The sequence below is a fragment of the Arachis ipaensis genome, chromosome B5, assembly GCF_059453495.1.
Source record: "Arachis ipaensis isolate K30076 ecotype BB chromosome B5, ASM5945349v1, whole genome shotgun sequence".
NCBI lineage: Eukaryota > Viridiplantae > Streptophyta > Magnoliopsida > Fabales > Fabaceae > Arachis > Arachis ipaensis.
In genome coordinates, this window is record NC_142440.1 from 19,675,942 (window position 1) to 19,689,799 (window position 13,858).

The following is a 13,858-nucleotide window of genomic DNA, read 5'->3' on the forward strand; positions in this document are numbered from 1 at the left end:
TTATTTTTTTATTTATAAAAATTTTAAGAGCTTGTTATATATATATTTTGATGAATGTGATATATTTTTTTATATAAATAATCTTTTAAAAAAATCTAATAGTTAATTTATTATCTTTTATGTTTTAGTCCAAATTAAATGTTTTTTATTGCTTCTGGAAAGAAAATATTTTGAGGAATTTAATAATATGTGATGAGGAACACCGAATAAATTATACAGAAACCAATTAAAACACAACATAGAAACATCTTTAAAAAAAGACGTTTTGGGCGTCTTTATCTGAGTGGCCTCCACCTAATAAACTACTTGCTTAGCTTAATTAGGTTCTTAGCTTCCATTTCTATTTCTGATTCCATAACTCTCCCCAATCCCCATCCCCAAATTAAAACAAATAAAAATTAGAGCACACAGCAGCCGCATCGATCAGAATACTACTACTATGCCACCTCCATATCTATCTCTATAAAACACTTTAATTTGAGCCTTCTTAATACTTTTATTTTATTTATATCTTGTGGCTGCACCTAATACACATGCACCCACCTAGCTAGGCTTATTATATATATCTGGATTGTTGGTGTATCGTGTATATATAATTTCACTCAAGTAGTGCTACTGCTACGTACCGTACGTAATGCATATACTGTATACTATTTTATATCTATGAATTACATACAGTACTAGCTATTACTGTATGAATTAAATAATTTGGTTAAGTGTATATATATGCATGATGAACATGATCAAGTAGTCTAAGTTGTTGTACATATACACATACATAGCTAGTCTGATTTTCTTTACTTCTCACATAACAATATAACAGCAGCTTTTTACCAACTCTCAAGCCATATGTAATTAATTACTTTAACACTAGTGGAGAAGGACTCATGATTTGATTTTGCAAGCATCAAACTGTGCAAGTGTACCATTGTTGTAGATTTTTTTCATCATAAAACCTATGTAGCTGTGTATTTTATAGGACATCATTTCCGTCCTCTTTTACATTAACACTCTAAGTTTGACCAAACCCCTACCATCTTTTGACTCTCTTCAATTATTGCTCCATCCCTGAACAATTACGACAAAAATCTTTCACAATAATTACAACAAACTTAAATATCAAACTTTTTTTCCCCAAAATCTCACCATGTGTTTTGGGTTTTTATGCATAAAAATTTTATTTAATTTTGATATATTATCAAAATTAAATAATTTTAATTTTATTATATGAATGGTAATTAATTTTACATATATAATTAAATATACGTATAAAATTATTTTATACGTATATAAAATAATTATCTTACATTGATCACTTAAATAGTCGTTTAAAATAATAAATATAATTAAACAATAATTATTTTATGTAAATATAATTAAACAACAATTATACCATTCATATGCTAAAATTAAACTCAAAAAATTACTGCATAAAATAATAAAGATAAGTAAAAAAAAAATATTTGGTATATTTATTTCATAGGCATGCTCTCCGATCTAACAAATGAACTTTGACGGACCAAGCAGTTGTTTTAGTCACTTTAAAAATGTGGCTAGAATTAACCGTTTATGCTTTTTTTTTTTTGTGGTTAAAGCCTCCAAGGTTTTTTTTTTCCTATAGTCCAATGTTTTATATAGACAATTTCCAGTTGCCACCTCAAACCTTTTTTTTTTTGGGTCATAGCAACTTTCTTTTTTGGTATTGTGGGTCATAACCACTTAACGCAAACATTATTTTGTTTTCAGTCAAAGGTCGTAGTAGTTTAACATAGTTTTCTTGGGCTTCTTGGGCTTACCTTTTAAGCAACAACCAAAAAGTCCTACTCAGTCCAAAATCCCAGTCGTATGTGATGTAAAATTATTCTTTTAATTTTTTGTTGTGCCCAAAAAGAGACTACTATTTTTGGAGAATTTAGAGTTTAGTATTAAAATTTTGAGTGTAAAAGTCTAAAATTTAAATTAAAAAAATTACCGATGTCGACCAAAAAAATCGACTTTTTAGTTAAACTCTAAATATGTATAATTTAAAGTAGGTGAATATTCCAATAAAAATTTTATAATTATTTTTTATGTGAAAATACTTTCTTTTGGCAAATAAATAATGGATTGTGGGCCAATGAGTAATAGCTCAAATGGCATAATCTCTCCATACTTATCTAAAAGGTTGCGGGTTCGAGTCTTCATATCTTTGGTAAAAAAAAAATAATAATGGATTGTGGAATTAGATTTTTATATATTATAAAAATATTATTTTTATTTAAAGTGTGACTAAATAAATAAATTATACTTTTAAATAAAATATATTCGTAAAAAGATATTTCTTCATATCTTTGGTAAAAAAAAAATAATAAATTGTGGAATTAGATTTTTATATATTATAAAAATATTATTTTTATTTAAAGTGTGACTAAATAAATAAATTATACTTTTAAATAAAATATATTCATAAAAAGATATTTTTTGATATTTTTATTTGAGTAGATATCTTTAAAATAATTAAGTTTCCATACGATAGTAGATATCAAATGAAAAGAAAGGACAAGAGTAGTTTTTTTTTTTTTTTTTTTTTTTACCAAAGATAGGAGATTCGAACCCGCAACCTCTTAATTGAATATGGGGAGACTATGTCATTTGAGCTATAACTCATTGGCAAGGACAAGAATAGTTTAGTATACTAGGATGCCTTAACATGTATAGGTAGTTACATACAACATTATGCTAAAGTATTGTATATAATTGAGTTAACTTTAATTTGTCCTTCCCTATGGATGGTCAAGGGCAACTTAGTTTAATTCCTGTAACAAGAATTTATTGACAGTTGTCATTTGTTAGTATTTGCAAATAAGCTATTGATTACGCATGTCAAACAGTTATGATGCATTCTCTTCTCTCAACACACATTTTCACAATGATCTCTCGCTCTCACATGCTTTTACAATTATCATTATTTTTAAGATTACCATTTCAGTGATCATTCATTAGTTTTGGACCAACTTGTGTTGATTATATATAGTACGCTACCAAATTTTAGTTTCTTCCACATACATATATTCCATATCAAAATAAATTCATAACTGTTTACCAAACTTGTCTAATTATTATGATTAAAATTCAAAATAGTACTATATATTATTATTAGCATATATTTTTGTCTCATTTTCTACTTACTAATGTTTAATTCAAAAAGCTAAATTAAATTAGTCAAAAGCAAAGAGCAATTGAGCATCAGAATTCAGAACTGATGACTTTAAAGCTGTGAGAGACTTTATAATCTGTTAAATAACTCTCCAACAATCACAAAAAGACGAGCACGCATATCAGGAATCAAAGCACTACATACTATTTGATGTATCATATCATATCATTAGTAGTGCAGAGAAAAAGACAAAGACAATCACCAGTGGGGGGCTCTGAAAATTCTATCCTCATTAATTAACTAAATCATTTCTTTTCAAATTCTTTCTACAGTTTTTCTTTTCCAATCACTGTAGCTATCAGTATACATCATCATAACTACTCTTCTTCATTTTCTATGCATTATTACAAGAACAAATAAATAATAACAATGTTGATTATTTTGACAATATTTTCATCTTCTCAATCATCATAAATATTCTCTGGAAACAATTTAAAAATGATGAATAAAAAATGAAAAATCATCCTCTTCCATTTCCTGCACACAAAAAAAGAAGGGGTTTGATTATGATTATGATTATGCGTGTAGCGTGCATATCACTAGTAACTTACACATACATTAACTAATTAATTAATCAGAAAAGAATAATTTAGTACCTAATGATTGTGCAGCACTGTGATTTGTCATAAGAAGGTATATGAGACAACGGAAAGTGAGTGTTGTTAATTGATAGAAGCTGGCGTGAGTAGGTAACAACATTCATGATGATTATGAACTGTACTGATCATGCGTTAGACAAAGGTGAAATTACATATTAGCACCTGACAAATCACAATGCAAAAAAAACAAAAGTTAAAGTTAGAATTAGACAAAGAGGTTTGGAACCAAAAGCAGAAACCAAGAAAAGCATCAGAGTTTTAAAAAAATTAATTTTAAAAAAAAAACTAACCTTTTTCGGTATATGGGAAATGGGTTGTCTCTATCAACCAACCTATCCATTTATGTATGAATTTCTTCAGTGACTTGTTCTTGTTTGACCAGTTTTCTGAACAGTAATAGGTTGCATCATGCATGTAAGGTTTCTAACTCAAGGTGGAAAATTCATTGTAATTGTAGTGACACAAAAGACTTCATAATTATATCATAGAAAGATGCAAAATAGCTTATATTTCAGGATCAATACTTAGCCTGAATAAACTTTAATTTCAGGCACCTAAGTTATGCTTTAGAAGCAAGAAATGTGAGCATATATGATTATGTATGAACAAGGGATAGAGAAAGTACTTGAATATGCATGGAAGCATCAAATATGTAAAACCCTGCTTGCTTCAGAAAAAGGTTAATTCTGTATATCCATGGGAATATGGCAAAAGTTCCTCCACTTCAATTCTGGAACGAGAAGAACAACTCATACTTTTCTTCATTCTTCCATGACTTGACTCAACTTCAGCCCAAAATATGCCATAAACAGGCCTATGGTCTGAGAATCTTGATTCTCCACGCACATAAGACAATTGATGGAGTCCTCCGCCGTGCCACAAAATACGGTCACACCTACACCAAGAATCTAAGGATTACTATGTGTTCATAACATGCGCAGCAGTAGTAGCAGCAGAAGTAATAGAGTAATCCTAATGATCTCACCAGGCCGGTGTTCGCCTTTTCTCCTTAGGGTGCATATCATCTCCTGCATATCTATCAGAATTGGTTGAATATTTGTATGTTGGAGGGAAATAAATCTTGCCTTCATTCCAACCAACAAATGCACGACCCTTTTTCTGCTCTATTCTCAGCTGCCACAAAACTTAGCATAAGATTCATTCGTTCTGCAATGCTTAAACTAAGAGAAGGTTGTTAATTACCATTGGTACCTGATCATTCTCCAATAATGCTCTCCAATTTTGCATCTCAACAAGTGCCTTTGCTGAACGGTAGGATAGAGCTATCCGGTAATTCAAATCTCCAAGCCATATAATTCGACTGAAAAAATGAATCAAAATCAAAATTACAAGAGTGTGTGGAAACAGAAACGTTTTTGATGTTCATTCTGCATAATAAGATTCATCCTTACTCATGCTGGAGGATTGTCTCCGGAGACTTGTCATTGTCAGAACCATGAACACGTGGAAACCTTGTCTTCTTAAGAATCTCCATCACATCAGAGTTCCTTCTAAGTTCATCTCCTTCTTTCTGTCCAGAGGTCAAGTGGCTACAAATGAAGCAAAAGCTTGTTTCATGGAGAGACATGCTAATTGATATGGATCCCTGCAAGTACATACATATCAGAGATTAATCATTTTCACACAGCTGATGAATCTTGAAAATGTTTCTATGTGTATGAATTGAAATTGACCTTATTTCCAAGATAACCCATGAGTCCTCTGCCAACACAAGACACTTTCATGTTCCCAACATGATCTTTTAATTCACTTCTAACCCATATGGTAAGAAATATTCCTACCATTTGCTTGCTTGCAACAACACAATACCTTGACCTCCCTGCCATTCCATATCCATCTTCATTAGAGGCAGCTGGCGAAAACGCTGTATTGGGTGAATCTCCAAGGCCATTATCATCATCAGAGGAACCCCATCTTGAGTAGTCACTTGGTCTGGAATAGTCACTTGTTCTGGAATAGTCACTTGGCCTATAACCCCATCTAAAACTGGGATCAAAGTCACTTGGTCTGTGACCGAATATCACACGATCACACACACTGAATCTTCTATCCAGCCGCGGCTGCGCAGTTGAAGGATCATTGTCCATTCTCCAGCTGGTTGAAGAAGATGTCTGGAAAGAGAGGCGATGAAAGTAACAAGAGTTCTTCTGTCGAGCCGATCCCTCGAAATCTGCATCTAATTCTACAACTGGCTGAGGAATAGGAGATGGTGCATAGTACACATTGCCTCCATTAGCACCAGGAAGATTGTTCAAAGTCTTCCCAATCAGAGCAAGCCACTTTTTTGCAGGACCATTGTCCTCAGCCCCTAAGATATTACCAGCATTCAGGGGAACTATCTCTTGAAATCTGCAACACAAACAAAAGTAGCAATCTTGTTATTGGTAACCAATTAAAGCAAAGACTTTTCCCTCAAAAACAAGTAATTTAATTCATACCCAAGAACATATATATCTGCAGCTGGTGATGCATGAAGCCAATCATCTATGCTCAAATTACTTGTTGGGGATCTTCCAGCCACATTCCATGTTGCAACAAAAATGCTATAGTTGTGGACATCTATGATTCGAGGATGCTCAAGATTCATTCTTCCTCTTCTTCCTCCTCCTCCTCCTCCTCCTCCTCCTCCCTTGTCTGTACATTGCAATTTATGAGGATTTCGTATAAATTGTCAGAATCCACTCATTGAAGATTGTGTGTGTTTACCTGTTTTGCTCTTCTTGTTTGAGCATGGCTCTCTCTCGGAGAAGCTGCTTCTGCTTCTGTATTCCACGTCACCAACTGCAGAAAGAAACAAAATTCATGAAAATCAATGAGCATTGGTGAATCCGAAGCAGCAGACAAAATGCATAGGAATGAGGGATGAATTTGATGAAGGAAACTAGGCTTTAATTGTTGAATAAAAAAAAAGATGTGCACCTCCATAACCATAAGAAACAGCATTTGGTTGGTGAGAGTCCTCCGTTTTGGTTTTGATGTTGAAGAACTTTCTGACCATTCTCTTGGACCATGACAGCTTCATGATTCACCACAACAGAGGGAACAAAAGTTAACAGAGTTGCCGAGAATTCAAAGATGGTTATGGAAGAAGAAAAAACAAAAATAAAATGAGAGAGAGAGAGAGAGAGAGAAAGAGTGGAGAAAAAGCCAACCTTGGTGTTGTTTGAATGATCAAGTCTCATTGTTAATGTTGCAATTCATAAAGTTTGAGAAGAGAGGAAGAAGAAGAAGAATTTCATGTGACTAAAGAGGGTTATGGTTGTGAATTGTGAATTATGTTGTTTGTGTGTCTTAACTCTTAAAAGCATAAGCATAAGCATAGTGCCTCGTTCTGTGGAACAAGGTTGTTTTTTTTTTCAACAGAATAAAGCACAGTATGTATGTAACAACTTTATTCATAAATTATTAAATCAATATTATATTATGTGCTTTATAGAGAGAAGAGAGGGGCATAGCTTTTAACGATTCTGAACATAGAACAACAACCGCCACAACCAACAAAGGCTGCACCCACCTTACTCACCAAACGTTTGTATATTTTTGCATGTATTCTTCTTCTTCCCGTTCTGCTCTTCTTACCAAAGCCAAAGCAAAAGTAGATCATACAGCATTAAATTATTATTTTTATTCATTACAATTTAGAATCATCGTGAATTTGTTATGTTTTGTACCATGCTTTTGTGACAACAGTTATATAATAATGATAGATTTCGACCTCTTTAATAGGTATAATTTTACTTACAATAAATATTTTTTGATTACCTTATATATATTCTTTTAAGTCTTCCTCTAACAATTGTCTTTACTATCATATAGTATTGAGCATTTTATGGAGCAATGTGATAGTATGTATAATGTATATGATTGGTGGAAGGGGATGCATATATAGCACGGAATGTTTGGATCTGTAGCCAATCAAGTTGAAGAACTTTTTGGCACTCCACCCAAATTTGGGGTTCATCTTTTTCTTTTTGATTTCATGATGCATTAGGAGGGAGGTTTCAATTTCATAATGAATCCGTATTGTACATCATGTATGTGTTTGTTATGTTAATTTAGACTTTAGAATCATGCGCCGTCCATTGCTACTGCCTTTTGAATATCCTCGAGCGTTCAACAAATCCATGCCATCTCTATTCTCTAACATTAACACTATGCGGGTCAAATCCTCAAATGTTCAACCACGTTGACGACCATTCCATAATTTCAATTTCAGAAAACAACAGTTCTAGTGTACATGGTTACGTAAATGCCCGAGTTAGGCATCGAATAATCCAAGCAATAATATAATTAAACTAGCAAAGGGCACAAAACTGTAACAAAGAGAGAGCCATATAGTATAAAATAGTATAAAGTGTACATGAAAATTGAATTATACACCTATATCTATATCTTATGCGAAGAAGAAGTGGTCCTACAAATTTGGGTGGCACAGAGTTTTCATGTAATGTAATAGTCTATATCTATTTGAGTATAGACAATCTATACAAGATTCAGCATCTTCATCAGTGGTATCATATCTAGCTAGCTAAGAAGAACCAACCAACTCTTTGGATTCAATAGTGATATGATGTCCATTTTCATTTTGAGAAAGAGAGGCAAAGTTTGTGGTAGAGAATTAAATGCTATGCCTTCTGAACAGATATTTAGCAATACAATTTGTACTGTCACAATGCAAAGTGCTGGTAAGGGGAACACATTTAAACGCAGCGATGATGAATTATTGAATTTGTTCAATCATATTAAAATCTATCACGCATAGCATGGATCTGTTTCCTTAAATATGTAGTTAAGCTTGAAAGTAATAAATGACTCATTATTCAACATATGAGTGAAAAAGCATTGGCCACAACTGCACGACATTCAATTGTTGGAACTTGGAAATAAGACTATCCATATATACATAAAGACATAATTGAGGAACACAAATTTTAAATTTTTATAAGAGAGAAAAATACGACGTATATATAAAATATAAATTAATTTTTTAATTATTTTAAATATTTTTTAATTATATAAAATATTAAAAATATTTTTTTTTAAAAATAATAATTTGTATTATTTTTAAATTTATTTTAAGAATAATGTTAAAAATAAAATTAAATATACTAACACGTGATAGTATTTAGATGTGTCCAAACCGTCTAAAAAAGTATTTTTCATCTTTTACTAAGACACAAGTTGAACACAAATGACACACGTGTCAACGAGTCTCAGATGAATATCCTGTTCAAAATGTGTCTAATATATGAACACAGTAATTCATATATCTGTACTTTAGGTTGTGTTTGTTTGTTAAGACATTGACACTAATTGTTAGACATGGTAGTACACGTCTAGCGTTTGTTTGGTGAGACACGGATTTGGATAATACAGTGGTATACACAGATACATACAAAATACATGTATTCCTTTTTAAAGTTGAGACAGAAAAACACAATGCATAAAACACAAAATTTGACCTTTTTTCCCTAATTATTTTTAAAATTACCAATGAATAAGACACAATGCATAAGACGGAGAAAATAAAATTGATATTATATATATATATATGTATGTATGTATGTGTGTGTCTTGTACATTATTACTAAATATATTACAAAATTGATGTATTTTTATGTTTATATATCTTTGTATATTGTATATGTGTCTATATGTTTCAAAGACATTAACCAAATGCAGCATTATAGCATAGGAAAGTAGTTTGGTGCATTAGCATCTGGCATTAACACAGAATGTAGAAAGGGGTCATATCCAAAAACAATAATATTAATTAGATTAACCGGTTGTTAATTAATATATAGATATGTATGAAAAAGCTCGTAAGAAACCAAAAAGAAGTGAAAGAAGATCTGCTTGTTGCTTTTGCTTTTTGTGTTCCAAGATTGTAAAATTGAGTGAGAGGGGGTAAAAATAAGCGAGGCAGTTCAGTCAAAGGGAGCAGCATGGTCTCTTTTGCGCTTCCAGTTTCCTTCTTTTTTGCTTTGAACTTTAATGTTTCTTCTCTCTTAGTCCATACTCTATACATACATACATAGAGTGAAATGAGGGTTTTTGGGTTTGGGTAATGTATGTGACAAAGCTTTCCTCATCTGTCACTATCTTTTGCATTAAACATGGATATACTAACAAGCAACACTGTAATACTATGATGTAGACCTATCTTATCTTATTATAATTTAATAATTTAAATATAATCATACATCACATACAAAATCACTTATTATATGACTATACCATATATGTGGGGCACGACTCCATGTAGAAAAGCTAAGCACAAGTTTTTATTTTAATTAGAAATGTATGAGGTGAAAAGGTTGTCATAATTAGGAAAACATGGTTGGACCAAACGGTAGCCTAGTTTGGTAACCATTTTATTAGGGTGGTTGAATCACACTTGCTTGCCATTGTGTTGTGTGAAATGGCAATGTTAAGCATGATGATGCAATGATTCTGTGTGCTTGTTCCCTTTGTCATGCTCGATATCTCTACTAGAAGTAGCAGTGGCGTGGAATGTGCTTCTTCATTCCCAAATTGAGGTGAAAATTGATTGTTGGGTGGGTAAAAGTAAAAATCTTAAATGCATTATTGGACCACACAGGGATGAATGAAATCAAGGTCGAAGAAACCAAGTACACATTTCATACAATAATTGAATTGAACCTACGCTACACTCTTCTCGCCTAGCCTTGCCTTGCCTATTGCCTTCATCACTACCTAATCTTATAAAATTTTGATTCATTAATTCATGTTACAACTTACAAGTGAGTGAAATGACTAGTACCGGTACCACCACCAAAGATCATGTCTCTCGCTCCTAATTCTCAAATGGACTCGCTAATACGTGGATACTCCTGATTATTTTGGGCCATGGGCCGAAAATGTTGAAGTCTATGCTTTCAATGAGATTTGAGAGGTTTAAGTTTGACCAGTCCCTTACGGGCCTTACCCACCCACTTTCAGTGACTTGTTCACCAGACATTCTCCAAACCTTTATAAGAAATACAAACAAAATCAGAGATGAATTACTAGTTCTTTCTAGTCTAGTAAGCTATATCGAAAAATCAGCTAAGCAGATTTTTTTGACTAAGAAAAAGTTAGAACATGAAAGGCAGTATCAGAAACAAAAAAAATAGCAACAAGACACCATAACAAGGTCATAGCAAAGAGCATTACACAACTCTAACCAAAACTCCAACCACTCGATGAATTCTGTCTTATCCCAGACTCCTCTCTTAACTAACAGATTAGTTACAACTTTTGCCTTTCTTTTAACAAAAATTGAATTGAACCTCTAGTTAAGATTCAATAGTTTTCTGATCTTCGTTACTAAGTCACCTTTAAAGTAAGGTGGCTGCTAAGAATCAAATTAAAACAACAAAAAAATAGATTTACATCAATCGAATCTTTTTTTTTTTGTTGGGACCTAAAGTAGATGAAATATAATAACACTAGTTTTACACAGGAAGTACGATATAATAAATGTTAACACAATGCTCATATGGCATTAGAAAACTAAGTTTGTAACACAATACTTTGAATCTAGTGAGAATAATCAACTTTGCATTACATAGGGGAAGCAGCAGCATCTATCATCAAGAAATGGATAGTCGGTATAACCAATAACAGGATCAGATGTATAGAACGTTTGGCGGTTATACTCGTTGAGAGGTGCATTAAGTGCGAATCTCTCTGGCAAATCCGGATTAGACAAGAACCAACGACCATAAGCAACAAGATCTGCCCTGTCTTCAGCTATGGCTTTGATCCCATCCTCTCTGTCATACCCTCCAGCAACAATGAAAGTGCCATTGAAGGCCTTTCTCATTGGCACCAAACTGTGAGGGCATTCACCTTTTTCTCCAGCGGTTATCATTCTCGGTTCAACCATGTGACAGTAGAGAATACCATATTTGTTGAGTGCATTAACCATGTAAAGCCCCAATGCTTCAGGGTTGGAATCTCCACAATCTACATACTCTGCATAAGGTGATAGTCTGATTCCAACTCTTTCAGCTCCTACCTCATTCACAACTGCCTCAACAACTTCTAATGGAAATCGACAACGGTTCTCAAGGGATCCACCGTATTCATCTGTTCGGTCATTCACTTTGTCTTTCATAAACTGCTCAAGTAGGTAGCCGTGAGCCCCATGGATCTCCACTCCATCAAAACCTAAAAAGAGTATATCCAAATAGGATTTATTTGTCCAAATAAAAACCACATATCTAACTAATATAAGGGAGAAACATATATGTCTTTCTTTTGTAAAGTTCAAAAACTTCAATATAAATTTTTTTTTTTGAGATGAAAATGTTATGCAAAATTCTTTAAAGACCTATTTGGATATATACTCCCAAAATTGAAATTTCACACATGAAGATGTTTCCATGCAATTAATCAAGTTACCAGCTCGAATAGCATTTCTAGCAGCAAGTCTGAAGTCGTTGATAACTTGAGGAATTTCCTGAATGCTTAGTGGCCTTGGTTTTGCGAAGGTATCGACTTCGGTGCCACTACCTCGAGGTTGTGGTGAGAGCTGCTTGTCCGTAGAAGATACAGGGGCTTCACCGTTTGGCTGATAACCTTTTTGTAGCGTAAACATACAACACTTAGTTACATTCACATAAACGACATTACTATTTCTATTGAGAGAGAAAGAGAGTACATACATGTGTTGGAGACTCTTCCAGCATGCCAAATCTGACAGAAGAAGATGCCGCCCTTGGCATGAACAGCGTCCACGATGGGCTTCCATGCATGAACATGCTCCTCGCTCCACAACCCGGGAGTATCAGCATAGCCGCGAGCAGTGGGGGATATACAAGTGGCTTCCGCAATGAGAAGGCCGCCATTGGTGGTTCTCTGGGAGTAGTACAAAACTGCATGGGGCTGTGGAACATTGTTGTAGGACCTCTGCCTTGTTAGTGGCGCCAACACAACCCTGTGTGATAAATTGAACTTCCCCATCTTGTATGGAGTAAGGAGAGGAATAACGCTATCCATGGCATAAATATATATGTGTCATCAGCTTCGTTGCTTCATTAAATAGCGCAGTGCCTGGTGGATCCTCAAACGTAGGAACACATAGTCACCATTTTCGATTCCCAAACCAGATATTTTTCCTTGAATCAGGTAGGTACCCATCAGACTCAAGCTGCAATAAGACGCAAAAGAGTTTTCTATTCTCTATCTCTGTATGTTATTTTTGACTTGTCAAAAAAAAAGTCCACCTCTGTATACTGAACCATCTTTTTCTTTCTTTTTTTTCCAAAACAAAACATATTTTTTTAAATTGATGGTCAAATAAATTTTATTTAATTTTAATTATAAAATAATTTTTTAATATATTATTTAATCATAAAATATATTTTTTATTTTATAAATTATTATTTTATTATTCGTCTATCATATTTATTAATAACTAATATTTTTATCCGTAATTATATTACAAGAATACAAATTCTTTAAAATTATGTCGGTTTTATTCTTACATTATAAATTATGGTACAAAAGATTTATAGAATTAAATTATTTTTACAAAAAGATCGTATGGACAAAAGTTTTCGTCAGCTAAGAAGACCAAGGTCTCCGTAGATAAAAATTCGAATATTAAGATTTTTAATTATTATTTTCATGTAAAAGAGTTTAATTTATTACTAATAATTAATTTTAATTTCGTTATCTAAAATTATAAACGATTTAACTTGTATACTTTTGATTAGGTGTTAAGTCTGTTGCACAAATAGAAATAATTAATTTTTATGCTTGCTATTTAAAAATATTTTTTTTCTCTATATATATGTATATAAAAATATAATTAGATATTAGTATAAAAAAATTATATTGATAGTTATAAAATTAACTCAAAATCAATTTTTTTAAACAATTAACTTTTAATTTTAACTTTTAATCGTAACATTAGAATTCTTTTCAAATTATATTTAATAAATATTTAAAAGAAAAAAAAAATATAGATTAGAAAGATAAACGATGAAAATTTAAAACTAAATAAAAAACTTAAAAAAATGTATATACTAAT

The 13,858-nt window shown here is 32.4% G+C and overlaps 1 protein-coding gene and 1 pseudogene across 3 annotated transcripts; both read right to left on the reverse strand.

Annotated features, from left to right (window-relative positions):
• Window positions 1-3,403: 3,403 nt before the first annotated feature.
• LOC107643222 (type IV inositol polyphosphate 5-phosphatase 7-like) lies at window positions 3,404-7,309 on the reverse strand. 2 transcript variants are annotated; one of them, XM_088487967.1, is made up of 12 exons: window positions 6,969-7,309; window positions 6,736-6,832; window positions 6,523-6,597; window positions 6,255-6,435; window positions 5,490-6,165; window positions 5,208-5,401; window positions 5,008-5,116; window positions 4,781-4,929; window positions 4,421-4,690; window positions 4,086-4,181; window positions 3,793-3,957; window positions 3,404-3,673 (listed from the first exon to the last, which is right to left on the reverse strand). In XM_088487967.1, the coding sequence occupies exons 1-9, from the start codon at window positions 6,996-6,998 to the stop codon at window positions 4,465-4,467; spliced, it is 1,737 nt and encodes a 578-aa protein (XP_088344093.1). In that variant the 5' UTR covers window positions 6,999-7,309; the 3' UTR covers window positions 3,404-3,673; window positions 3,793-3,957; window positions 4,086-4,181; window positions 4,421-4,464. The 2 variants fall into 2 exon arrangements, with proteins under 2 accessions (XP_088344093.1, XP_020978933.1); XM_021123274.2 differs by having other exon boundaries at window positions 6,255-6,450; window positions 6,969-7,142.
• Window positions 7,310-11,271: 3,962 nt separating this feature from the next.
• On the reverse strand, window positions 11,272-12,967 carry LOC107643224 (putative 12-oxophytodienoate reductase 11; annotated as a pseudogene). Its single transcript, XR_015883460.1, has 3 exons — window positions 12,489-12,967; window positions 12,226-12,402; window positions 11,272-11,991 (listed from the first exon to the last, which is right to left on the reverse strand). The product of XR_015883460.1 is annotated as a putative 12-oxophytodienoate reductase 11 (transcript).
• Window positions 12,968-13,858: the final 891 nt, after the last annotated feature.